The sequence below is a fragment of the Marmota flaviventris genome, chromosome 12, assembly GCF_047511675.1.
Source record: "Marmota flaviventris isolate mMarFla1 chromosome 12, mMarFla1.hap1, whole genome shotgun sequence".
Taxonomy (NCBI): Eukaryota; Metazoa; Chordata; class Mammalia; order Rodentia; family Sciuridae; genus Marmota; species Marmota flaviventris.
Genome location: NC_092509.1, coordinates 14,721,090 through 14,748,418, shown reverse-complemented (window position 1 = coordinate 14,748,418; position 27,329 = coordinate 14,721,090). Strand labels below are relative to the sequence as shown.

General features: G+C 40.5%; 1 protein-coding gene across 1 annotated transcript in view; it reads right to left on the bottom strand.

Moving 5' to 3' along the window:
- Ryr2 (ryanodine receptor 2) overlaps window positions 1–27,329 on the bottom strand; it is a 478,528-nt gene that overhangs the window by 204,666 nt on the left and 246,533 nt on the right. Inside the window, exons 28-31 of the mRNA XM_027947992.2 lie at window positions 26,672–26,819; window positions 11,272–11,480; window positions 9,035–9,209; window positions 643–851 (exon numbers count right to left, since the gene is read on the bottom strand). Of these exons, the coding sequence (XP_027803793.2) occupies window positions 643–851; window positions 9,035–9,209; window positions 11,272–11,480; window positions 26,672–26,819 (741 nt within the window). The remainder of the gene's footprint in view (window positions 1–642; window positions 852–9,034; window positions 9,210–11,271; window positions 11,481–26,671; window positions 26,820–27,329) is intronic.

Genomic DNA, 27,329 nt, shown 5'->3' with positions numbered 1-27,329 from the left:
AACACAGGACACTACACTGTGGAAGCACAGTCCACCCTGACTATCTGGAGGTCCCACGGATGATGGAAAATATGCAGAAAAAACTGCAACTGTATTGAGTATAGTTAGGCCATTTTTGTTGTTGTCATTCTCTGAACAACATAGCATGACAACTACTTACACACTATCAGATATTAGAAGCAACTCAGAGATAATTTCATCTATGTGGAAGGATGTGCATAGGTTCACATAAATACTAGGCTGTTTTATCAAAAGGACTTGAGCATCTGCAGATTTGGGTAACTGAAGGGATCCTGGAACCAACTCCTTGCAGATACAAGAGTCATTGCTCTCTCTGAGTCCCATTTCTAACTCTAAAGATGGCTTGGGAAATTCATGGCATGAGGTGCTCACTCAGATCTGGCCCGAAACTCCCTACATATAGAATATAGGCATATAGGCATCATTCATCAGCCTAATAAGGTACTGGCCAAGTATCCAACATGAGAGGCTGAACCACTGCTTAGATCCACTACTATGAAACATACCAGTGTCACCATTTTATGTCAATTACAATAATTTTCTGAGCAGGAATGGTTATATGTAAAGATAGTTCTATTCTTGGTTTTTAGAAATGGTCTGATTCATAAAGAAAAAGCAAACCTCAATATGTTCATGGTTTGATGGAACCTGGAGAAACTGAGGAAGCCTCTTGCTCAGCCACATGGTAATGTCCCTGTTTGTATTAACAGCAAATGGTTCGTAGCCCTCTTGTAAGCCACAAATGGTGAAGTACTTCAAGGTGCTGACATCCTTTCCGAAGTTCATCCTGCCCACTTGAGCCACCCCAAGGCTACACACTGGGATGAATCCTGGGGGAAAAAAAATAAAATCTTCAGTCTTCTTAGTAGGAAATCTTGTTGGTACAGAATTGACAGACTGCTCAGGACTCTTAGCTCTGCCGCCACCCTATGGAGAAAACAACAGTGTGATACAGAGAAATCTGACATGAAGTCCTAGAGCATCCAATTGCAAAAGCAGGTCCACACCCAGCAGCCTCCTGGCTCAACAGTGCAGATCACTCTCTGCAGGCAAGTGAGAAAGGACTCAAGGCTGAGGAGGATGTGGGTCCTGTTGTCTTGCTCCTCTGTCTGGCTATGGAACATGACATGTCCAAACACAGGACACAGTCACACCTTACTCAAAGAAGGGTATTTCCATCCACTGATGGCTATCTGGGATCCCTATGACACACAGCAGCAATGACCAATGGGCAAACCAACCACACATCCCACCAGCTGATCTACTGCGTGGCAGAGAGTGCGAATCCTTTCACTACTCAATGAAAAGGGTAACTATCAACTCTGCTAATTGTTTGGGTTCTTTGGGATCAACTGTCAAGGGGGAGATATGATAATTTTTGACAAGGATATATGATGATATTTTTGAGGGCTATTTTATGTACTCTTTATTTCTTTCCAAAATGTTTTACATGGATGTTCAAATAGCATAATAAAGTAAATTTGGAACAGAGTCTTCAAATTAGATCATCCAACTTATTTATTTAAATCTAATTTAGACTTCAGAAAATTATAGCTAGTGTAATTCAGATTAGATACTTTAAACTTGTAGATCAAAAATTTGTGTCTCCTAAGAATAAAACCAACAGCATTGACAAGAATTAAAGTTTGTTCTACCATTACAATCTACATTTCTGCTCTTGTTCAAATTAGTAACAGTGAAAGCAATCCCTCACCCCCAACAGAGATGATGGAAACTCTGCCCAGTGATTCACAAAGACTTTACCAGGTTTGTTTCCATCAATATGTGCTCAAAGAGATGACCGCATAACGGGGGCACCAATCAGGAGGAAGCAATGTGCCCAGCTGCATCGCAGGAAGTGTGAGCTAGTTAGAGCGGAAGAGGCAGCAGCTGTGTCTGCAGCTGTGCCAGCACGTGACTGGGATCAGGAAAGTCGCTTCACATAAGCATGCCCCAGGCACAGAGAAAGGGACTGGGTAACTACAGTAGATGGAGACAACTTGAACTCCATGAGCACGGACCAGCAAATCCAACCACCATCTGGCATAACCCAGGGGACACCAATGTGGAAATGCCTCCTCTCTGTCAATGCCTACTTCTGATCCTTGTTATCTACAGAAGGAACTCCTAGTCAGTAAGTGGGGTTATGGGACAGCTGTAAATATAGTAAGTGGGGTTATGGGACAGCTGTAAATATCTGCACGGCAGACCTTTGGGTGTCTGCTATCCTCACATCTGAACACTTCTGTACTCTTACAATACTTTCATTTTCTAAAAACTCAGTGACTAGTGATATGCACAAAGATTTATGTCACTCTAGCTATGTTTACAATTCAGTCTTCAAAGATTCATTAACATATAGGAAAATATTTACAGTGAGTATTATTCACAGAAACATATAATATGGCTTATTTTTAGATGATAAAAATCCCTTTGGTGTTTTCCTAAGTTTCTGAGTGGTAGGATTCTTAACATTTTTTGTACTCCTTTTTGTGTCCCTGAGTGTAACAGACCTTCCTTAATGAACATATATTAAAGACAAGTGACAAATTCATTAAAATGCTTTATGTAGTTAAACAGGACATAACTACATGGTTCCCACAAAGAAACGTGGTGCGGATGTAAAATGACCCAGACGACACCCTCCTCAAGCCCTGACACTCAGCACCAGAGTGTGGTGAGTCCAGCATCAGAAACGCTGCTTGTCACATGAAACTAGAAGCAGGCTTAAGTAGGACAATTTGTTAATATGAATTAAGAAACTTGCGACCATTCAGTTCTTTATTTGATAAGAACATATTGAGTAGTTACCATATACCAGAAACTAGGAATAATGAAAAATAAAAGAGGAAGAAATAGAACACAGAATGTAAAATAAATAAATAAATGCTTAAGTAAATAAAATCTTAAATAGAATATATTACTGGAACTAAACAAGGTGGCTAACACTGAGATCCCAGCCAAAAGAGGCTCACAGTCTGAAGAGGGCCAGGTGTTCTATTGCAAAAGCAACCATGACAGTATGTAAACAAATGAACATGGCTGTGCTCCAGTAAAACTTTGTTTCCAAAAGCAAGTGATAGCCTGGATTTGGCCCTTGGTCTTAGTCTGCCATCCCCTGCTCCAGGTTAAAATCAGCATACTATAGTGACATGGACAGATCAACATTTACAGCAGCTCAATTCACAATAGCTAAGCTATGGAATCAATCTAGGTGCCCTTCAACAGACAAATGGATAAAGAAAATGTGATACATATACACAAAAGTATATTACTCAGCCATAAAGAAGAATAAAATTATGGAATTTGCTGGTAAAAGGATGAAGTTGGAGACTATCATGCTAAGTGAAATAAGCCAATTCCAAAAAATCAAAGGCTGAATGTTCTCTCTGATATGTGAATGTTAACAAACTGTAAATGGGGTGGTGGAGAGGGAAGAATAAAAGTTCATTGGATCAGACAAAGGGGAATAAAGGAAAGGGAGGAGGATGAGAATAGGAAAGACAGTAGAATGAATTGAATAGAGCTTTCCTATGTTCATATAGGAAACTGGTTCATACGTGACCACTATAATTCCACATCATGTACAACCACAAGAATGGGAAGTTATACTCCATGTATGTATAATATGTCAAAATACATTCTACTAAAAGGAACAATTTGTTTTGTTTTTTGGTTGTTGTTGTTAAAAAAAAAGCAGGTAAAACTGGCCAATATTTTATTAAATAAAAACCTGAATGTGTTTTAATCAGAAGAGAAGCAAAAGGTCAAACTTACTTATGGTTTACTATGTGCCAGGTTATGTATAAACACTTTCCCATATATTATTTAATATTAACCTAATTTTTTTAGATGAGAAAACAACTAAGATGTTAAATAATGTGCCTAGGGACCCCCTGCTAATTAAAAGGATGACAAATTTGAAGCAAGAATGTAAGAGGGTAGGTAAAATAAATATATGTACAAAAACATTTGCCTTAGATTTCTGGGCTCTTTAGAACTTAAGAGGCATAAAGAGATTATCTCCAATTACTAGTTTTATTTTTAGGAAATGAGAACAGAGGGATTATATGCCCAAGGCCATGTATTCTTCCTCCCATTGGCAAATTCTAATTTTTAACTTGGAACACTCCAAGTTACTTTCCCAGGTCTATATCATAATAGCTAGCAGCACAGATTGATGATGGAGACATCAACTTCGGCCATTACAAAGAGCAAGTGGGTGTTTAAGATAGTACCGTCCTTCTAGCCTATACTCATACCATGTCAGAAACACTCTTCTGAATACGCCACACAGATCAATCAAGCTGTCTAACTGCTCTACTATTTCAACTAAGGACACAGAGAACAAGGGTAATAGAGTTTTACATCAAAAATGCAGCATGATAAAATGAATAATGAAAAGGCCTTCTCTCCCCCTTTTTTTTTTCATTAGCTGTCTCTTCTGCCCACAGCTGTGTGATTGTTTTAATTACAAAAATATTCTTCTATTTTTCTTCCATGGAAAGAAATCCCATGAGTCTCACAGAACCAGTAATTCTGTTTTTGTTTACTGTCTTTTCAAGTGGTAGGAACAGAATCAGAAGTGTCATTTCTGGATTTGATAATAATCATTATGAGTGTGGAATCTGAGGGTCCCCAGATAGATTTTGCTTACAGAAGAGCAGACACCATGAAAAGGTCTCCAGGGTTAATGAAGTGTTTACACACCATGAGATAAATAGATGCGCAGAAAATATTTCCTAAAATGTAGGTAATCTCCAGGCCTAAGTGACTATTCTGTCACTCTGCACGATATGGAAAGGTTTTAGATGACCCCCTTGTCTTAAATTAAGGATACAATCAGATCTGCAAACTAGTAACATGTAGCAGTGTCCGTAAGAGCATACTGAGCACAGATTAGAGGGGGAGGTGAGTGAAGATGGGGTGGCAGAGTAGATTGTTAGGGCTGTCACAAAGATTCACAGAGTAGGTGGCTTAAACAAAAACTTGTTTTCTCACATTCTGGAGACTGGAAATCCAAGATCAAGGTGTCAGCAGGCTTGGCCTCTCTTGTGAGGCCCCTCTCCTCTGTGTGCAGAGGGCAGCCTTCTGGCTGTGTCCTTACATGGCCTTTTATATGGCAGCATGCATCCTTGGTGGCTCCTCCTCTTCTTACAAGGGCAGAAGAGTTGGGATTAGGGCCTCACATTACCATAATTATATCTTTAAAGAGCCTATCTCCAAATACAAGCATATCGAAGGTTAGGGCTTCAACCTACGCATCTGGGGGCAGCAGAGTCTACAGCAGGTGGCATGGAGACATGGCTAGAATTCAGGCTGCTGTGCTTGCCAGCAGACACATCTCCTCCCAAGCCATAAGCCCAGACAACCCTGCACAGTTCCTAGACTGGAAATTCTACTTTGTGTGGAATTTCATTAAATACTCCTGCAAGGTATTTCTTCCTCTTTTTAGAAATGTAAGAGCAATTGGGACTCCACACACTCCAGGAAGCCAAGTGCCACCAGAGCCAGGCATGCTGTTGTCTCACAGAAGTAAGCAGCAGCTTCTCCTATGTAAGCCCTTCCTTCAGAAAGCGTGGCAAGCACAAGTCTCAGGGAAAATCAAGTACCTCGATCTTCTGATGTCAATGTGATTGGTACCTGGGAGGTCACCTGCATGTTCTTCTATTATTTCCTTAACTTTACTATTTTCTTTTTAGCTTTATTTTGGCTGGTTTTGGTGTGCTTTTCTCAAACTGAAATTTAAATTACATATACATCGGGTGTAATTTTTATATTTTCTGAGGGAATCTGAAGTTCATATAACATGACAGTGAAGTGCAGCTTCAGTAGAGCAAGTAAACAACTGAAGAACTAAAGGAAGTACTTTAGGTTAGAGAAAACACTGCTCGGTATTGACATAATTGAAAGGTATTTAATATTACTTCAGTAAAAAATGAGGTTTGATTTCTAAGGCAACTCAGAACTGCACACATATAGTTTCCTATTGAAAATATAGCTTTTGATCCATGGAAATTTTTCTTTCGAATGTACTCTAAGAATAAATTATCTTCAGATAGCAGGGAAAAGGGCATAAGATAAAGCTAACATATAATTTTGTCATTGGCTGGTAATTAGGACTCAAGTTCTGATTTTTTCCCCTTTGTTGAGCAGGCTGGATCATATGTGAACACAAGATTCCCTTCTGTTTCCACAGAGACCTAGAGAAAAAGCTACGGTTGGGCTTAGCTTTTCTCGGAGCTGAGATCTAATCCTTAGCCCTTGAGACTCTGCCATTCTGGTGGCAGAGAGAGAGAGGAGAGACACCCCACACACGCGCTGGAACACCCCCACAGGAGAAGCCCCTTTCCCCTGTGGCATGAGCATCTGGATCAGCAACCTCAGGACTCTTCCCTGTCCTGAGCTCTCAGACCCACAGGAGGGCAGGGGGCAGGGCCAGATGCCACAGGAGGGAACATGCCCACCACTCTCCCACCTCATCAAAGCTGCAGCACAGGTGAAGAGACGGAGTTAAGATCAGCCTCCAATGGGGCACTGCGTCAGCACCACTTCTTTTTCAGACTCTTTTGAAAGGAATTCAGCATAGGCTCTTGATTAGCTGACTGCATATGGACTGAGAGAATTATACAATCATTTAAAAAGAATTTTGTTAAAGATAAATCCTTGATGCTTTTCCTGATCAACAGATGCTTTGCTGACTCCCCCTGATTCTAACTGCATGACCACATCAGTCTTTTAAAGACTTTTTGTAATTTTTCTTTTTGATCTCGGACTAACAACTTATACTAGACAGGGTATCATTTCAGTCATATAAACTACATAAAAGAGTTGACAAAATATGCTCAGTTATGTTATATACACTAAGCTGAGCAGGTGGGGATCTTTTGTGTCTACATGCATATGGATATGTATACACATATACAAACCCAGGCATACCTGTATGCATGTAAGTTTTCCATATGTATCCATCCTACCACAAGGTGATTAAGATTGATTTAATAGCCAGTGTGTATTTGCTCAACTGATTATCTCTGTAGCCATGAGAAGGAACCAAGAAGATGGCAGAAAATACCAAATCAAGTCTAGCACAGACATAAAGACATGCCATGTTTAAGAACAACTTGAAAACAGAACATTTATGCAAAACTTTAGGACTATAGTAATAACAACATATTACTTGGCTTAAAAAGCTCTGTTGCCATGAATTGGCAGTTTGACAAACTTGATCCTTCACACTCTAGGGGCTTGAGAACTTTCAGTAGTGGCAGGCAAATTAAGAAACTGTACATAGGAATTTGTGTCAAGTTAATTTAAGAGTGAGATGATGAGAGATTCCACTGTCAAAAAGCACGTTGTCTCAGGCATAGATAAACTCTGACTCCTTGGAGACCACTAGAATGCTTCCCCAAAACCTCCAACAAAAGTCCAACAATACTGACCAGTACAGATAATTCATCAGAATTCTACATTAGCTTTATGACACAGGTATCAATATAAACTCATTCTTTAAATTTTAAAAATTCTTTTAAGTCTAAAATCAAAAAACAAAGTTATTTACACAAATGTGGTGCTCAAACTCACTTCAGAGCCTATTTCAAGACTGCAGTAGTTCTCTGTATATGAACAGTACTGTGTCACTAACATTAGTTATGTCCTTGTGAACAGGTAGCCCTGGAATCTGCATATATGCTATGACACATATACAAACAGAACTCACACATGCATCTAAAGGTCTTTAACTTCCTTAGATGTTCAAAAAGGAAAACATGATAACTGAGTATTTTAAAATAAAACTTATTATAAAAACAGTATCTCAGGTCTTATCCACAGTACAGATAACATGGAAAAAAGTCTCACTCACACCTTCCCCTGATACTTAAGACACCCAGAGTGGCAGAGGATTAGGTTGCCAATTTCACCACCCAGAGATACACGTGCTCAAAATAGAATTAAGTAATAAAAATGCAATTCATATTTTGCAAATTTGTGTTTGATAAGTGACAGTCATATTGTCTCAAACACTTGCCCAGTGATTGAACTTAGAACTTAAAGGCACAACCAGCCACTTATGGGCACTGAGCACTTGACAAGTAGCTAATGTGACTGGGAAGTGCAATTTTTAATGTTCTTTATTAATTTTAATGTTTCTTAACTCTACACAGCCCCATGTGGCCACAAGCCACCACAGAAGTGCAGCTCTGAAGAACAGGTGCCCTCTCCCTTGCTATGCCAAGGCCCTCAGCTTTAATACAAAGCTTGGTTCCCAGCCTTGTCCTGGACCATGAGAAAAGACTGTCCTTGTACTCCTATAGAGCTTCTCCATTTCTGCACTATAGAGGTTACGAAAGTGACACCATCTGCTGGCAGACTTCAATCTACATGAAGAAAGGATCAGGTTCTCTCAGCTTCCAGCAGAGGGCCCCATAGACAGTGGATTCTTATTGCATTTTTTTTTTCCATCCTTTATTTATTTTTTTTTAATTTTTTATTGTTGGTTGTTCAAAACATTACAAATTTCTTGACATATCATATTCCACACTTTGATTCAAGTGGGTTATGAACTCCCACCTTCACCCCATACACAGATTGCAGAATCACATCAGTTACACATCCATTGATTTACATATTGCCATACTAGTGTCTGTTGTGCTCCGCTGCCTTTCCCATCCTCCACCATCCCCCCTCCTATTGCATTTTTGTAAACTGAAGAGAAAAAGGCTACAAGCAGGTCATTAACCAGGGGAATTCTAAATGAGCTCTCCAGGACTGTGGAACTCCATCCTTTGTCTTGACCTTTGTTTTCTTAAGCTCATCAAAGCCATTTCCGCCTTATTGAGATCCCAAATATTCTGCTAGAGCTATTTCAAGGACCCCTGATCCAATCAGCCACATGGTGCCCATGGGACTTAAAACTGCAAATCATCTGCTCACTCACCCTCCAATGCCAGGCATCAGAACCACAGTCTCATTGTGCTACAAACTTTAAAATGAGCCAAATGAGCACACTCACCATCACCAACATCGAAGTCCTTGAAAGCCAGTTCGGAACCTGAATCGTCCAGCAAGATTTCACCATTCAGCGTGAACATCATGGTGTGTTCGTTCATGTCGACCATGCAACCCACAACGTCGCCTGCCTGCCAGGAGCGCCCATAGTGCTCATTGCCCTGGTGCCACCGCTGAGCCTACAGGGACAGAAAAGACCTTGTGACACAGTCAGCCACGTAACAGAATGCACCCACCATTCCCTGAGTGACTCCAGGCGGCCCCTTCTGTGAACACAACAAAAGAGCTTCAGAACATCAGCAGCCCTGGGCAAGGGTGGAGTGGCCAAGGATCTATACTCTGATGTTCACATGGTATACTGCTCAATCTTGGGAAAACCCAGGTGCTAGTTCATGCTTTTGGGACTCTATTTTTTTTTTTAATCTAACTCCACATCGTATTAAAAAAAAAAAATACACCTTTACCTTTTTTTCCACTGAAATGACTACTTTCCTGGAAATTAGTTGTTTTTCTATAACCCACCCCCCAAAACAAAGAATTATGACCTGGACATCAAGCTGGGAACTTATTGAAAATGTCATTCTAGTTTTCATCCATTTCAAAATAAAATTTCATTCCTTGGAACCCCTGGCAATGTCAGTTCAACATACTGAAAATCCAGAAGATTTTCAGTTACATACTAAAAAAAAGAAAAAGAAAAAAACTTCAAATCCATAAAAATAGTTTTCCCCAAATCTAAAAATATTAAGATATCTGGTAAAATAAGAAGCCAAAAATTGAATATACAAAAGTGAAATTTCATAAATGCATTGGAAATAGTTTTGGCAAATGTGAATTTTGGATCTGCAAGCATATTTCATTGATTTCTAGGTACAAAATCACTTATATTAATTATTTTACTCTACATCACCTTTATTGTGGATTGCCACATAACAGGATACAGTGACCAATGCAAAACAGTGATAAAATTTTTCTCAATATAACATATTGCACTTTTTAAAATTCTAGTTAAGTATCAAAAAGCATTAAATTTTAGAACCAATGTATCTAGTCTAGTGACCTCCTTACCCCACCATAGACAGTCCCCAAAGTAACAGTCCCTTAACTGCCAGGGGTAAAGGGTACTTTGACTCCCCTGGGCAGTTCTTGATATTAGTTATAGCTGATCTTCAGCAGAAATAAAGCAAAGGCTGCCTTTTGTCTTATACTTTATTTTTTGAAATTTAAATACAATTTGCTTTTTGATCAAAAGAGGGAAGGAGGCTAAAACTTTCCATTTGAGGTAAAAAAAAAAAAAAAAAAAAATCAGGAAATGTGAGGTTTCAGACCACAGTAACCACCTGTCCTGATTTGGAGCTTAGAAACACTGTCCCACAGTGGATATCACACACCTGAAATACCCAAATGTTAACTTCTTTATGATTGCCTATTTATTCTATTTGTTTTAAATTAAAAATAGTTTCCCTCCATGTGGAAAGGAATATAATTGCATGAAGAAAATATTTTATATACATGAAACAATCTTTAAACATTATTAAATATATAAAATAAGGGCTTGACACAGTTTAAGGAAAAAATTTCTAATAATGTTGAAAATGAAAACTGTGATTATCAATAACATCACATTCAGCATTTTTGCAGCCAGTATTTTTCATTTAAATTCAGTTTTTGGCTGACACATTAAAAACAAAATTGTTTATGGGGACCGCATGATACTTCCATACACATCTACATCCTTGTGATATTTAAATCCATCTAAACCCTTCACTCTCCTGAACGTTTGTGGTTAAAAACCCACGGACCTGCTCCCGGCTGCTGAAAGGGTGTTCTCCGTTAGACCCACTGCGCAGCAGCCGGACCTTTGCTCTGTTTAATTGCAACGCTGTGAGTGCAGCCCAACTGCTCCTTCCTCCTCCTGCTCCTCTCTCTGGTCCACATTCTACCCTCGCCTAAAGACTGGCATTCCTATGCTTTTAACTGCCACGCATTAAAGCCACTATTCCTTGAAGACGAATCCTTGCACAGAATTGCGGCAGCAACGACATGCGCGTTTCTTCCACACTTTCGAAGGACAAGGCTGACCCGTGCTTTTGGTGACCTCTTGATGACTATTACTGTATGGAGGGGGTAGTCAGTCATCACGAGGACAGCAACTTCCCTGCGTGGAGAAGCTGGCCTCTTCACTCACCTGTTGCCTGCAGGGAGGCAGGGACCACAGCGCGTCTACCCGCGTCCACTCACCTTGAAGCCATCGAAGGCGAAGGCGCGCTCATCCGAGCCCAGCTCCTGGTCGGGCTGACACCCCGGCCTGCTCCAGCCGACCCTCATGTCTCCTGCAGTGACCGCCTCGAATTCAAAGTACCAGCGGCCCGCCTTCACCGCATAGGTCTTCTCCGCGCGGAAGATGCGGAACCTTTCCCCGGTGCCGCTGCACACCTCTGCTCTGGCCGCTGCAATTTCAGACAAGGAAAGCGAAAGAAAAGGAAGGACATCACAGACCTGTGGGACTCCATCCCGCGGGGGCAAGACCACCCCTGCCGCGTCCTTGTCATGATTCACATTCTACGAAGTGCGAGCTCCCAGCTACAAATGCAGGTGCAACCACTCGCAGCCCCAGGGCATCCCTTGCTGAGGCCGGGAGGCGGCGGCTCAGCCAAAGCTGACCCTAGACGAGGACCCCTCCTTCCGCGCCTTTCCGAGAGAGAACTCTCTGGGCAAGAAAACCCAGGGGCCACTGGGCGGCTTGGCAAGAGAAGACCGCAGGCATCCGAGGGTGTGGGTGGAAGAGCAAGCTCTCAACTGCTCTGCAGAAGAAGACATTCACCCGTGAGAAAGAAGAGGAAAGGCGCAGCTGGGAAGAGAAGCTTAAGGGAGGAGGGGAAACCCTAAAAACAGAGGCATAGTGGATGACGAATTTCCATGGCAGGACGGCTAAGGGCCACTGATGTGATGCCAAACCTCACCACGCCCACATTTTCAGTTAACACGCTCTACATACAGATGTGTCTAACAAACAGGGGAAATGAAAGGTCACAGTCCGATATCAGGACCAGAGTGGTGCAAAGGGAAAACCACGTACATATCCACAGGAAATAAGATCCCAGGGAGACTGAGGGCCAGGATGACCCCACAGGAATCATAGGAGGCAAGACCAACGGTCCACTGACCTGATACTGCAGGCCATGGAAAGGGTCACCTCAGCTAAGATCTGGGCTAGATGCACAGGAGGAACTTCAGTGGCTAAACTCACATCACACAACCTCCGGGGCCACCTGATGCTACAGCCCTGTTCTTCCCTCTCTGGCCCTGCTAGCTAGCATAAAGTTAGTGCACACTGAATAAATATTAGTCCTCACCTTCCCACCTTACAAGGCCTTTTAAATAATAAACATTTAATAACAGTTTAACCACTGAATTGATATGGCCAAATTAAAATTATAAAACTGAATTTGATAAGCCATGAAGGTCACTAGTAAGACACAGTTGGATCATATGTAACAACTCATAATTAGATTGAAATAAAGCCATGAAAAGAACACAGATGCCAGTCACACAGATGCTAGTGGCTAGGGAGACTGAGGCAGGAGGACCTCAAGTTCAGTCAGCCTCAACAACTTAGTGAGACCCTAAGCAATTTAGCAAGGCCCTGTCTAAAAAATAAAAAGTGCAGGGATTCAGCTCAGGGGTTATGCTCCCTGGGTCCAATCCCTGGTACTAAAAAAAAAAAAAAAAAGGCAATAACATCGTGGGCTATAGCATTCTGAAGCTCTCCACTATGGATTTAATTAATGAAATGATCAATAACTGCTTGGGATGACAGAGGTGGGGGTTAAAGAACCAACACCTGCTGACTTCTCTTTCAAAAGCTGACTCAAGACCCTAAATAAAATAAATCCATGGTGAAGACATTACTCTCATGTCTGTTCCTGAAGATTTAACTTTTTGAGGAAAAAAATAGTATCAGGTTTTATAACACTTAAAGGCAGTTGCTGACACTAGTTCTTAAAAATACTCATTTCAGAAAAAGTAAAATTTCATTTATAATTCATTTTTCTTCAAGATACAGCCTACTAATCCATTGACTCCTTAAATCATGATTGTAACCTTCCCTAAGAATATAAACTATGAACTACACATTTAGATATAATTTTCAGGGGGAAAAAGTTTTCCATATTTTTAGTTATGCTGACATTTGTAAATAAAATCTGACATTATATTGTAATATTCAATTCCCAATTGTACAAGTACAAAATATTCCATTTTTAAAAAAAAATTGGATCATGGAAATGTCCCTGTTTCCCTTCCCCTTTACACTTCCAGGATATCAGAATTTACCAACATGCAGCTGTGCAGGGAAAGCAAACTTTTTTTTACATCAAATTTAGTTTAAAATACATAATTTCCTCCAAAGCCCACTAAAAATTTATCTTGATATTGAAATAGACCACTAACCCCCTTCACTAGTACAGGGAATGAAAATACAGAGTCTACCTGGGAAATGTGCAACAGTAATAATGAGGAACTTCTTAGTTCTGCCATTCTCCCTGATCTGAAGCTGCTGCACTATTCTTGTGCTCAGTGAAGATGTACAACCTGAATTTGAGTGAGCATAGTCTTCACAAATACACTCATGTAAGGGACTTCACAGTAAGGTACTCCCCACTTTTTAACTTCTATGCATCTTCCTCCAAATGCCTGTGGATTTCATATTAATATTATATTAATATCCTTTTGCCTCCCAAGTCTCTGGGATTATAGGTGTGCACCTCCGCACCTGACTCATATTCTATAATTTTCTTAAATTATTTTAGGGTAGCTTATAACCACAGTTTTTGAGAAGCAATAGTTCATGGGAATTTTTTATAGAGAGAGAGACACATGAAATCTTTAGAAAATTTGATTGCATATTCTGTAGCAAAAAAACATCTGAGCACCAGCATCTGCTGAACCAAACTGGGAACACAGACTTGTCAAAGCCTCAGATACAGGAGCCAAGCAAGCAGCCAGTGGGTAGCACCCCCCTCCAAGATGTGGAGCTCTCTTCTACCAGCATGAAAGTCCTATGTGTAGCCTGATTATAGACATGCTATATCCGTAAGTTTTGGTAGGCAATTTTAGCTCCATGTAAGTGTGTTATACAAATGATTTTTGTATCATCATCACAAATAGGGTAACTGAAATTAAAAATGAGCTGTGAGCAGATATGTTTGTAATGCACCTTGTCAAGGCTTCTTCTCAAAACAGGATAATTTAAGGAAACAGACCTACAAAGTCAAGGTTACAAGCAAGTATGATAAAAACTGCATTCCCAGTACCCAAAGAGTTAGAACAGAGAGGGCACAGCACCAGTGACTGATCAGACAGGTCCTAAATAATTATACAGCCGCAGCGCCAGAGTGAGACTCCGCCACTAGGGGGCTGTCAAGATCTAATTATGTGTTAACCAAAGCAGCAAGCCTGGCATGCTCTACAGCTTTACAGCAATCTAGAATCCTTTAGGTAAATTCATTTCATACTTGAAAAAAAAAAAAAACTGGTATTAACCAGATACCAGACCAACTCCTTAGTATTATTTCTAATAAAGCACTTCAAGTCTTGATAAAACCTGTACTGAATAAATTTGAGATATTGTAATATTTCATTAAGACCAATATTCCAACAACATGAATTGAGTTCACAATTAACCTGAAATAGGTAAGCATTATGTTGAAAAAAAGAGAAAATGTTAGAGCCCTAGTTAATTACATGGGGTTAGGGATTAAAGTTTAGCAAACTTTTTATGCTTTTAAGTTTTTAAAATGTCAGCATCATCCAAAGAGTCTAAAAATGAATGCTTTCAATCTTACCTTGGTGATCACAGGCTTATTTTGCTTCATACAATCAAATCTTTCACATTTCTTAATTTCCATTCCCATCATCCTTGTTCAGAAAAATCACAATTTTTCTAATACTTCCAACTGGTCTCTTCTCTCCCATCACCTCCCCCTCCAATCTGCACCTCCCCCTCCAATCTGCACCTCCCCCTCCAATCTGCTCCTCCCCCTCCAATCTGCACCTCCCCCTCCAATCTGCTCCTCCCCCTCCAATCTGCTCCTTCCCACTGTTGTCATGGTTGTACTGCTATTGTAAACTGTGATCACACATCAAGATCCTGCTTGGAAACTTCCTGGGGCTCATACTCCCTGCACACATTTATCCACATTTCTTAGCTGGGATTTGAAGGTTTTCTGTCCTTGGCCCTTATCCTTCTACCTTCATCCCTTGCTATTCTGCCCCCTGCATATCCTGAATTGAGCCAACTGCACCTTCACCCGGGTGTAGCTCTTTCAGTACTTAATCACATCAGACACCTTTTCACTCTGGTAGGAATGTCTTCCTTGACACTAATCTCCACTTGCTGAAATCTGCATCTCTTCAACATCTGACTCAGGAGACTTCTCTCTTTCCTGAGTCCTCTCACTAGAAAATTCATCTTTCTTATGCACTTTCCATAAAGCTCAAATGATTCCCTGTCAAGTATGCTTGATCCTGACTATCAAGGAAACATGATTCCTTGGAATACAGAATGCTTGCCTCTTTGATCACTGTTAATATATATAACTTTAGTAAGAAAGACCCTTGTCAATCAAATGACAACAACTTTATTCTAAACTTAAAATTCAGACCCTGTGCTGTTATCTGATCACCATTTTTCCTCCCAGTGTTCTAATTTCCTTACATGAATGCATTCACTCTGCCAACTCAGTGAATTCCTCTCGTCTTTCTTACCTCTCTCTCCATTCTCAATGTCCACACCTGATCTACAGAGTTTTCTGGAAAACATGCCCAGGATAGCTTGGTGCCATGACTCACTAGTTTTCTGCAACCTTGAATGGACCCTCAGTGTTCCTCCGCAACATGCTCATTTCTTTGCAGTCTATCTCTGCTCCATTCTACAAAGCAGTTAGTCCTAACCTTTATTGCTGAGGGCTATCAGGAAGAACCGCAGAGGCCCTTGCCTCTTGAAGTCATCTTCTCCATAAAAATTAGTGAGAACACTGGCAACTTTTACCCAAATCAACTTCCAGAGCTATGAAAGTAGCCAAAGGCAGGCAACAATCTGCAGAGGTGTATAAGTACTCAACAAAAATGGCCCAGTGTATGAACAGTATGCCCCATTCCCATCCTGCTGGCTCTATGGTATGCTGAAAACCAGTGGCTCCCCAAGCACAGTGAAACCAGCTGCCTAATGGGCTCTGAAGCAGGCAGAACAGGGTCAGTGTCCTCTAAAGCCTTTTCAGATCACTGTTGTGATTTTACCTGATACTTCCTCAGAAAATCCCACTTGCAAGGCATGTTGATTCCACCTTACAGCATGCCCAGTGTAGATAGTCTTTTCCATGGGGACACATACTGAAATCACCAGAGGTCATTTTTTAACATGGCAGCTCTTTAAGGTAGCAGTAACAGTTGAGGTAAAAAAAAAGAGCTGAGCCAAAACAGAAAGGTTGGAGAATGAGATGTTCACAGCAGGCAACGGAAAACCAGAACACTCCTAGAAATCCACAAGGCCATGTTCATGCTCTGTGCTGTGCATGTATTAAGAGAAGTTCTGAATGTGGGAGGTGTTTCCCATCATACACATCCTCTCCCCCAGCAACGACTTGGAGACTTATCCAAGACCGACGCTTCAATGGCCATACATGACAAACAAGAGACTCCACAAAACTAATTTAGGAAAAAAAAAAAAAAACTATGCAAACAAACAACTCTGCAGTGGGTAGGGTAAGAATCCAGAATTGCCACATCATGACATTTGCGACATCATGACATTTAAAACATCTAGTTAAAAAAAAAAAAAAAAAAGTAAGACAAAAGAGTATGTCCTATACATGAAGGGAGCAGTCTAAAGAAATCATCCCCAAGGAAGCCCAGGTGCTCTAGAATTATACAATGACATTAAAACAGCTTTTTAAATATGCCCAAAGAACTAAAGGAAACCATGTGTAAACCATTCTAGAGGCTTGGGAGGTTGAGGTAGGAGGATCAAGAGTTCAAAGCCAGTCCCAGCAAAAGTAAGTTACCAAGCAACTCATTGAGACCCTATATCTAAATTAAAAAAATACAAAAATAGGGCTGGGAATGTGGCTCAGTGGTTGAGTGCCCCTGATTTCAATCCCCAGTACCACCCCCCCCCCCAAAAAAAAAAACTAAACTATGAGAGACTAAAAGTAATAAAAGTACTAGAGAATTTCAATAAAGAAACAAGAATTAGCCAGGCATGGTAGATAACATATGCCTGTAATCCCAGCAGGTTGGAGGCTGAGGCAGGAGGATCTCAAGTTCAAATCCAGACTCAGCAACTAAGCCTAAGCAACTCAATGAGACCCTGTCTCAAATAAAATATAAAAAAGGGCTGGGGATGTGGCTCAGTGGTTAATTGCCCCTGAGTTCAATCCTAAGAAAGAAAGGTAGGGAGGGAGGGAGGAAGGAAGGGAGGGAGGAAGAGACAAGAATTATAAAAAATAACCAAATAAAAATTCTGATGTTGAGAAGTAGAACTGAAATTAAAAACTAAAGTGGCTCAATCAATAGAAAAAAATCAAACAATAAACAAAGATAAAGCTACTGAGATAATCAAGTATGAGAAACAAAAAATAATGAAGAAAAATAAACAGAACTTCAGAGGCCTGTGGGATACAATCAAGTGTGTACACATAATGAAAGTCACATTAGGTGACAGGGGAAGATGAAAGAAGAGTTGAAGAAATAACAGACAAAAACTTTCTAAATTCAATGAAAAACATTAATTTACAAATCCAAGAAGCACAACAAACCTCAAGGGGCATAAACTTGAACTTCCCCCAAATACATCATAATAAAACTCTTCAGGGACAAAGGGAGAATACTGAAAGTGGCAAGAGACAAGCAACTTATCACATACAAGGGAGACTAAAAAGGTTAACAAGTGATGTCTCATCAGAAAACAAAGAGGCCAGAAGGCAGTGGATGTTCTATGCAAAGTGCTGAAGAAAACAATGGCAGAGGAGAATATTGTATTCTGCAAATCTTACTGCTCTCTTAAGGCTTCAGATCCAGTCCATTCCTTTAGAAATGGACTTAGAAAATAAACACATCTTCTATTTGAACCAGAAAACTGATTGACAATAGGACTGTCCTTATCTCTTCTCCTGGTTTTCCATGTGCAAAGGTTTCCGCCATCTCTCCAAACCTTACCCCTTTCCCATTAAGCTTGGGAGAATAGGTGTTCTCCCTTTTATATAAGGCAATTCCTTCACCTATGCTCTGAATTCCATTCCCTACTAAATCCTTAGAAAGAGTGTTTTATTAAGTTTCTTCCTCCTCTATTTTCAACCTCTTCTATCTGTGCAAATTTCTCCCCCAACCAAAAAAGGTGATATTTAACTCTCTATTCCTAACAATAGTCTTAGATTTATATAGGAAACTGAGCCCTGGATGTTTGTCTAGTTACCTTAACACAAAATGTTTAAAATCAAACACAGAGTCTCCCCACAACCGCCTCTCCATCTGCTCCAAATCCTGTGTTCACTGGGAATGTGGATGAATATATCTATGAAGCTAGATACCATCTCAGACCCCTCCTCTGTCCAGATTATTTGTCCTCTCCTTTAGCTCACAGTATTGCCTAAGACGAGGTTTCCAACACTCATCATTCACACTTCCTTTTCAGTCACCAAGCTTCCCTCCTCACCTCCACTCTTGTTTACATTCCATCTGCTCTCCAAGGAGCCACCAGAGTCATCTTTTAAGCTAAAAAAAAAAAAAAAAAGTTTGCTTCCCTCCCTGTCCTTTACTTTATCTCCTGTCATTTCTCAACCTCCATTCTACATTTGGCCTGGCAAGGCCCTCTGAAATTCCCATTTGCAATCATCCCTTGTGTCTCTGCACCTTCACATATACCACTTTCTCTGTTTGGAGTGCATGAACCTAGTTACATGAACTCCAGGTTGCACATAGAATTCATAAAATCATCTTTCTAAATCAAACCCAGCTTTGCCTACTTTGATGAGTTTAAAATATGTCCACAAATATTTCATCACACTGCCATCTGAAAAGTGTGGACTTCATTCAGTGATTCACTTGTGACAAACTATGGTGGAAATCAGTGTAATAGCATTACAGCTTCCTTCTCATGCTCACTCTTAGATCATATGCTGCAAGGGAAGTCAGTTGTTCATGAAGGCACTCAAGCATCTTTATGAAGAGGTCTATGTGGAAAGGCTGTGGCCCTCTGGCTGGGTCTCCTGCAAACAGCCAGCAAGAAAATGAATCCTTCATCTACAGCTATGTAAGTGAGCTAGCTGTCTCAGCATCAAATCTCCATCTTCAGATGACCACATTCCTGGCCATGTGACAGCAACTCCAACACAGCCCATGATTCAGAACCACCTTACCAAGGTACTCTCAATTCCTAACTCACAGAAACTTTGAAGTAATAAATGTAGTTTTGAGCCATTGAGTTCTGAGAGCTACCACATAGATAAAACTGCACTGTCGTTCCTTGAATCCCAGATCTAGGCACAGTAAATGTGTGCCTTCAATATCCACATACTGAAATCAAATGGAAATGAGAATAATTTCAAATATGGTAGCAAAATGACATCCAATTAGGATTTTGTCCTCAGAATTCATAGGAAAGTAGGTAACCAAAATGTAGCAACGCATTGTCAATGAGAGTATTCAGAAGGTGAAATGATATTATGGCTGTAAATAGACTGAATCTAAGTGTTCTGAATAACACCTTACTTATCCAACATCATCAAGAACAAAGTTCATCAATTACCTTTGATATGGAATTGATCAGAGGTAACTGATCAACTTTGTTCTTATGCCTTTAAGTGGTCATATATTTTAAAATAACAACTAACAGTTTTTCTGACATGCACTGCACATTTCCATGTACAGGTAAAATGTACTCTCCTTCTTGGATACTTACCATTGTTAACTCTTTACTCTTTCCTGGAAGACTCAAGGTTTCCACTAAATCCACAGGGATCATGTCTCTGAGCTGTGCTATCCACTCCCTTCTCTTTAGTGCTCATGATGTCATTTCTAACTTTATAACTGAGTGAGACTGGTTTGAGCACCTCTCTCAGGTTATGATTTTCAGTGCGTATCAGGAAAGCAACAGTGTGAGAAGTCCTGATAAAGTTGAGTAAGTAACTTCCAAAAGACTTGAAATGCAGCAAGAGAAGGGAAGGGAGGGTCAGATAATCAATCATGTTTATGAAGACTCCAGGTACCCAAAATATAAATATTCAAGGGGGGAAAAATGAAAGCATGTTAATATAAAAATAAATGGTATTTCAGGGTAAAAAACTAGGTGATTCTCCCCAACACTTCATTATTATCATTATAACATCTTTCTAACAGAAAAAAAGTATTGTCACCTCTCCTACTCTCTTGTAAGGATACAAAAACATTAAAGAATTATAAACTTAAAGGATGCTAAAGACCTCTGTGACTATTAAATTCTTCATTTACCTGAGTAGTTGAATCAAACATTAAAATGTAGGCCAAAACACTGTGCAAAGTGCTATACTACCATTTTACTAGTAAGAATTTGTATGCCTGTTCTCTACAGACATTCACTAAAAAACCCACAGGTCAGGTCATTTCAAAGGGGTCCTGTGGGGCTGTGAAACAGGATCCCTTAACACTGTGACTAAAAAGTGGAGTTTGCACAGGACTCCATGGTCACTCTGAGTGTAACACCCTCCTGGGAAGCAGTGAGATACTGACACTCATAATCATGATAGGTTACTAACAATGACCCCCAGTAGGTGAGATGAGAAGGTAAGTTTGTGTCTGACAGTTTAAACCCCCAAAAGATAGATTTAGGATCAATTATTTGAAAAGAATTATTAAGTCAACTAATCCCTAAGAAGACCCATAGCAATGAGAAAAACCATGACTATCAATGTCAGGAATGACAAAGGAAGTGTCACCACAGATCTAAAACACAGGATGATAAATGGATGAGGAAACAACATTACACTAATAAATGAGAGCAACTTAAATAAAGCAAATTAATTTATTGGTGAACATAATAAAAAACTTGTGCTAAATATCAACACTTAAGGAAGAAATAATACAAAACTAACACTAATTCTTTCAGAAAATTGAAGAGGAAGGAACAATCCCTAACTTACATGGCCAGCTTTACCCTGATATTGAAATCTGATAAAGAGTTCAATAATCATGAGGAATATCCTCATGGACATAGATAAAAAAATTCTAAACAAAGTATCAGAAAACAGAATCCAGATATGTTTTTTTAAAAAAGGACACTACATCATGACTAACCAGTTATCCTAGAAATGAAAACCAGGTTGAATGCTTCAAAGACAATGTTAATCAAAATATCAACAAAGAAGAAAAATAGGTAAAGAACAAAAGCACAAAATTCAACATCTTGTTCATGACAAAAGCTCCCAAGCAACCAGGAACCAAAAGCAATCTCTGCAGTGTGGTGAAGGACACTGAGAACTCGGCTGCCCATGCTTCCCATCCAGCTTTGCAGTGAAGCTTGGAAACCTCTTCCCTTAGGACTTACCCCACCCCCAATTCCACCCCCATGCCACCCTGGTCTGAATTCCTTACCAGTCAAGAGGCAAAAAGTGTGATGGCTGTAAAATAAAAGGTGAGATTTTTCTTATAGATCTCATGATTATGAACGCAGAAAACTCTATGGATTCTATGAGGGTTCGGGGCAGAACCGATAGACGAATTTATCTAGACAACATTGAGGCAGGATAAAAGAAAGGAAGACAGGTGGAAAGACAGGCCAGGACTGTCTTAAATCTAGACTCCAGCCTCCCTCATTCCACTCCCCAGGCCTGAATTCCTAAAAGGTCTAATAAACCTTGGAATATTCTAAGTCCAGTTGATCAATGCCTGTATATCTTGTTAGCTTACAGGATATATTTTAAGACTAAGTAAAAGGAGCTGAGAGAAGAGAGACAGAGATAGAGATTGGGGGCGGGGGCGTAGAAAGAGAAATAGTGCTAAAACCCCATGACATGGGTACACTGAAGTGCTATCTGTTAACCAGATAAGGTCACCCTGAAGATTCTGAGAAAAAACAGAGCAGGTCCCTGTGACAGAAACTGACAATTCTTAGGCTGACCACCCCACGTGCTTCTCCTGCTCACCATTTACAAAGCTGCTTTTAGAAGCAGCAGAGACCCCAAGGGTGCACCTCATTCCTGAATTAATCTCCTTGCTCTCCTAATAAATCTCTGCTTGTGCATCTTTTGATGCATCTTGAATTCATGAAATTCCTTTTAGGAATTCCTAAAATTCATTTCCAAGGAGTAAGTCAAGAATCTGCTAGGGCAGAGTTGGGTCCCCTTATTCCTTCTGGGGCACCTCCTGGGACACCCCATATATATATACAAATACCAATAATGTATCTCATATAACAGTAAGTAACTGGAAAATAAAAATGTTATTTATAAGCATACCAAATGTATCAGATAAATAATAATGTGTACAATCTCTACCCCGAAAACTACAAAACAAGGGTGAGATAAATAGGAGGAAAGGGAACAGAGGAATGTGCCACGTTCATGAATTGGCAAACTAACTCCTGTTAAAATATCAATTTTCTCCAAATGACCTATAAATTTGGTTCTAATTCTACTAAATCAAATTGATGCCAGGCGCGGCAATATGCCTATAATCCCCATGGCTCTGGAGGCTGAGGCAAGAGGATCACAAGTTCAAAGCCAGCCCCAGCAAAAGCAAGGCACTAAACAACTCAGTGAGACCCTGTCTCTAAATAAAATACAAAAAAAGGCTGGAGATATGGCTCAGTGGTCCAGTGCCCCTGAATTCAATCCCCAGTACCAAAAAGAAAAATCAAACTGATACACTGAATCTACAGTATATACAGAAATGCAAGGGGACAAAAAACCAAATAAATCCTTTATTTTGTTTATTTTTATGTGGTGCTAAGGATCAAACCCAGGGCCTTGCACATGCTAGGCGAGCACTCTACCGCTGAGCCACAACACCAGGCCACAAAGAAATCCTTTAAAAACAAGGAAGTTGGAGGATTTACCCCACCTGATGTCAGGACTTTTTGTAAAGTGATGACTACAGGGTGGCATACACTTACTGTAAGGTCCTTGCTTAGCATCTGGATGGCCATCTTAAATGACAGTGGATATCTTAAAAAAAAGTTTTGCTTTCCCGCCCAAGGGCCTTTCTGAGAAAGACTCAGCACTCCCTCATACCAAACCCACCATTAACCTCATTAGGACCTGCTGGCTCCAATTCCTGAGCCTGCCCTATTAAAGTTGCAGAACCCAAGCCTGTATAGCCTCTCTGCATCTAAGGAGAGATATGCCTTTATTTGTCAGCTCTGACAAATAAACTCCCATGCGTATCTCTGCCTGGTCTCCGTCTTTCATTTCTCACTCACCCATCTCCCACTTCCTTGCTTTCCTTTCACTTAGGGAGAGATGCGTAGGTCAATGGAATAGCATGGGCAGTCCAAAGATAGACCAACTTAAACGTGATCAATAAATTTTGACAAAAAGGGCACAATAATTTAATTTGGAAAGAGGATAACTGTTTGCACAAATGATGCTGGGACAGCTGGATATCCATCTGTACAAAAAACAAACCTTGCTCTCAACCTCACATCATTAACAAAAATTAACTCAAACTAGGTCAGAGATCTCAAAGTAAAAGCTAAGATAATAAAACTCTTGAAGAAAATACAAGAGGAGATCTTTGTCTTTGCATAAGCAAAGATTTCTTTGGACATAAAATATACAAATAGAAAGGAAAAATCATAAATAGACTTCACAATTAACTCTATACCCTCACATCTTTCCCCCTCAGCATATCGTCCTATGCTCCACCCCCAGTTCATTGTCCACTTTCAGAAACTGTAAACCTTTTTACAAAACTACTGATTATATTTTAGATAATAATTGAATCTAACATTTCTATACATTACTAATGTCATTTCTATGGGGGACTTGAAGTCCAGGGAAAGAGAAGTGGGGTCAGAGCATCCCCTTCAAGCGGGGTCTTGCTCAAGTTACACGACTTTGCTAACCCCAAATCCTCTCATCTACAAAATGGAAATGATAGTAGCCATCTCAAAGGGTCGTGATAAGAATTAACAAGCTTGTGTAAGTAGCTTAGGTGAGCATAGTAAATGCTCAGAAAAGGCTGGCCAGGTCACAATTACTAGAAATCCTTTAGAGGGGGCATGGAAGCACAGCAAGAGATCAAAGTAAGCCACATTGCTGGAGGCAGTAACCAGGATAATCCTGAGGATAAACAGGAAGTGTTGAGAGATGCCCCTGACCTTAAGGATGAGACGAGATCATCTCAGATTACCCAATTGTGCCCTAAATCCAATGACAAATATCCTTAGGAGAGACACAAGAGGAGCTGCGCACAGTGGCATATATCTGTTATCCCAGCTACTTGGGAGGCTGAGGATTGAGGATTGCCTAGCTGGAGCCCAGCTGAGTGATACAGCAAGACTCTGTCTCAAAAGAAAAAGGAAAAAACACGTAGGAGGTGGCAATGTGAGGATGGAGGTAGGCCTGGGGTAATGTGGCCACAAGCCAAGGATGCTGGCAACAACCAAGGAATGCAGTCTCTTTAGGTACTCTGGGGGAATCCAGCCTTACTCACTCTTTGGTTCTGGACTTCTGACCTCTGGACTATGAGAGAATAACTATCTGTCATTTTAAGCAAAAAAAAAAAAAAAATTAAAAAGCCTCCTCTTTCAAAGACCCCATGAAGGAAATGAAAAGGCAAACTACCAATGGGAAGAAAATATTTGCAATATCTGACATATTGCTTAAATCTAAGAGATATGTTTTTAAGATACAATTCAACAAAAAGATAAATATAAATATAAAACTATGACCTGGTAATGATGCACCAGAGTTTTGCTTTATGAGAAATGAAATCATAAATCTACACAACAAAGACTCCTCTACAAATGTTCATAGCAGCCTTGTTCATAACAGCCCAAAACCAAAAGCAACCCAGATCTTCAACAGAAGGAAAATGGGTGAGCAAAACATGGCTTGTTAGTACAGAGGACTGCCAAGAAGCCAGACACGCAAAGATGTCTGCGTAAAGTACAACAAGGGACAAAATCTGTGGTGACAGGATTTAGAAAGTGGTTACTCCACTGGGAACACAAGGGAACTTTCTAGAACAAAGAACACATTGGTAGTTTTAGGTTGAAGTTCCTTTTGTGCATAAAACCATCAAAATTCACCCATCTGAACATAAGTTCCACATATTTTACTATACGTAAATTACGTTTCAATTGAAAAATATAATTAAAAAGAACCAATTAAACATTCTATGCTCAACAGCTATAGGACTTTTTCTGATTGTACTTTCTTGGCCTGGAAATCTGTTTTCTTCCCTCCCAGCAAGATACAGCTGACAGCTCTGTGAGGGGGGCTCTTGGCCATCTTCTGCACACCCCTGCCGACCAGCAGCTGCTCCTAAGAGTATACTACATGTCTCTTGCTATAAAGCCAGCCTCAAAGTAAGCAAGAAGTCATACTGTAGTTACGAATATTATTGTTTTCAAGCATATACTTAATTTTACTTGCATCAAATGTAATGACCCAGTAACTACCAACGTCTCTCAAGACATTGAGCTGACTACATACTCAACTCAAAGGACAAAATCCTGTCAGAATGTTGGGGTTAAAATCCTGCATCTACACAAAACAGATGGGATGACACAACAGCCCCCTGAATCTCAGTCTCCTAACCCGTAAAACAGGCACAACACAAGCATCATTCTCAAAGCATTACCATAAGGAGTAAATAATAAGGCCTCATGAGCAATCGCCACTCGGGATAGTTCCATATAAAGCACCACAGGAATACTGTCATCATCAAGATCTGAACTCATCCTTATGCACAGGTATCACACTGAAAATGAGTCCTCAGAGGATATGTGGGACAGATTTTTAAAACTTCCTTACCAAAATATGTAAGTACCACAATGAAACACATAATCCTTGTTTCATTTTTGTCAATTCAAACTTTGGAAATTAATACTAAATCAAACTGCATTAGCAAAGAGGTAAAGAGTCAGCCACTTTACACCATTTTCTGAGAAGGTATTATTTAAGGGAAATGTGTTTTTATACCACCTTACAAATCCATCAACTTATCAAATATTTATTGAGTGCCTATTCTAGTGTGTTTTTCTTAAGGAAAAACATCACACTTATTAAGTATTGCTGATATGTTTAAATATAAATGATGAAGATGGGATTTGGGAAAACACAGGTTTACCCCCATAATGAATGAAAACAGCTCTTCTGGAGGACTGGCCAGGCAGGGGAGCCAGCCAGTATCTCACTGGAGAGGCAACTGCTCATCATGGACTCTTCTGGAAGGTCAGCCTCTCCCTTCCTCTGCAGATTCACTGTGGTCCTGAGCCACCCCCTGAGAGACAGGCCTAATTCTGCAGGTGTCCATCAGGGAACAAAACCCACTTGGAGTCACTTAGACTAGAAGGTGCTACCGTAGCAGCCTTTCCATTCCCTTATTCAGCTTTGAAGAACTACTCCTGAGTTTGAAAGCAGAGGCGGAAAAGCAAAACCAGTACCGTGTTCTTGATCCGGGGCTTCCAGGTTGTAGCCGTAGCCCAGCAGCGTGCGCACGGCCTCGCGCAGGCTGTCCTTGTTTGATTTCTTGGTTCTGTCATCCAGGAGGGTGTAGGGCACGAGGCGAGGGTTTCTTCTATTCTTTACATCCTGCCAGGGAAAGAGGTGTGCAGTCATCAAAGAGACACCAGCAGCCTGCGGAACAAAGCGGCTGGCGAACACATCAAAACCCAGTCCAAGGGTAAATGCTGCCGCTTCACACTCCCTTTGTCTTCCCAGGCTCCAGAAGTTACCAAAACTCCATCAAAACAAGAGATTTTAGTACAGGAATAAGAGCATCAATTTAAAACAGGCTTTCAGTGAGAAGGGGGGAATAAGAGGACAGTCACCAAAGCAGCTTTACTCGCCTCCAACCACCTGCCGGGTTGCAAAGCACTGGGCTATTCTGGAGGACACACACTCTGCTAGCACAGCTCACTGACAAGTCTCTGTAACAAGCAGGGCCTGATTAGTTCTAGTCATCCCTTGGTGGTTTGAGTCAATGGACAACACAAGGCCCCTTTCACTTCCTCAGACAGAATCCAGCATGTTACAGGCAGCCACTCCACAGGCCTCCAAGAGCTTGGAAAACGTGCACGAGGCCAACTCCATCCACCCAAA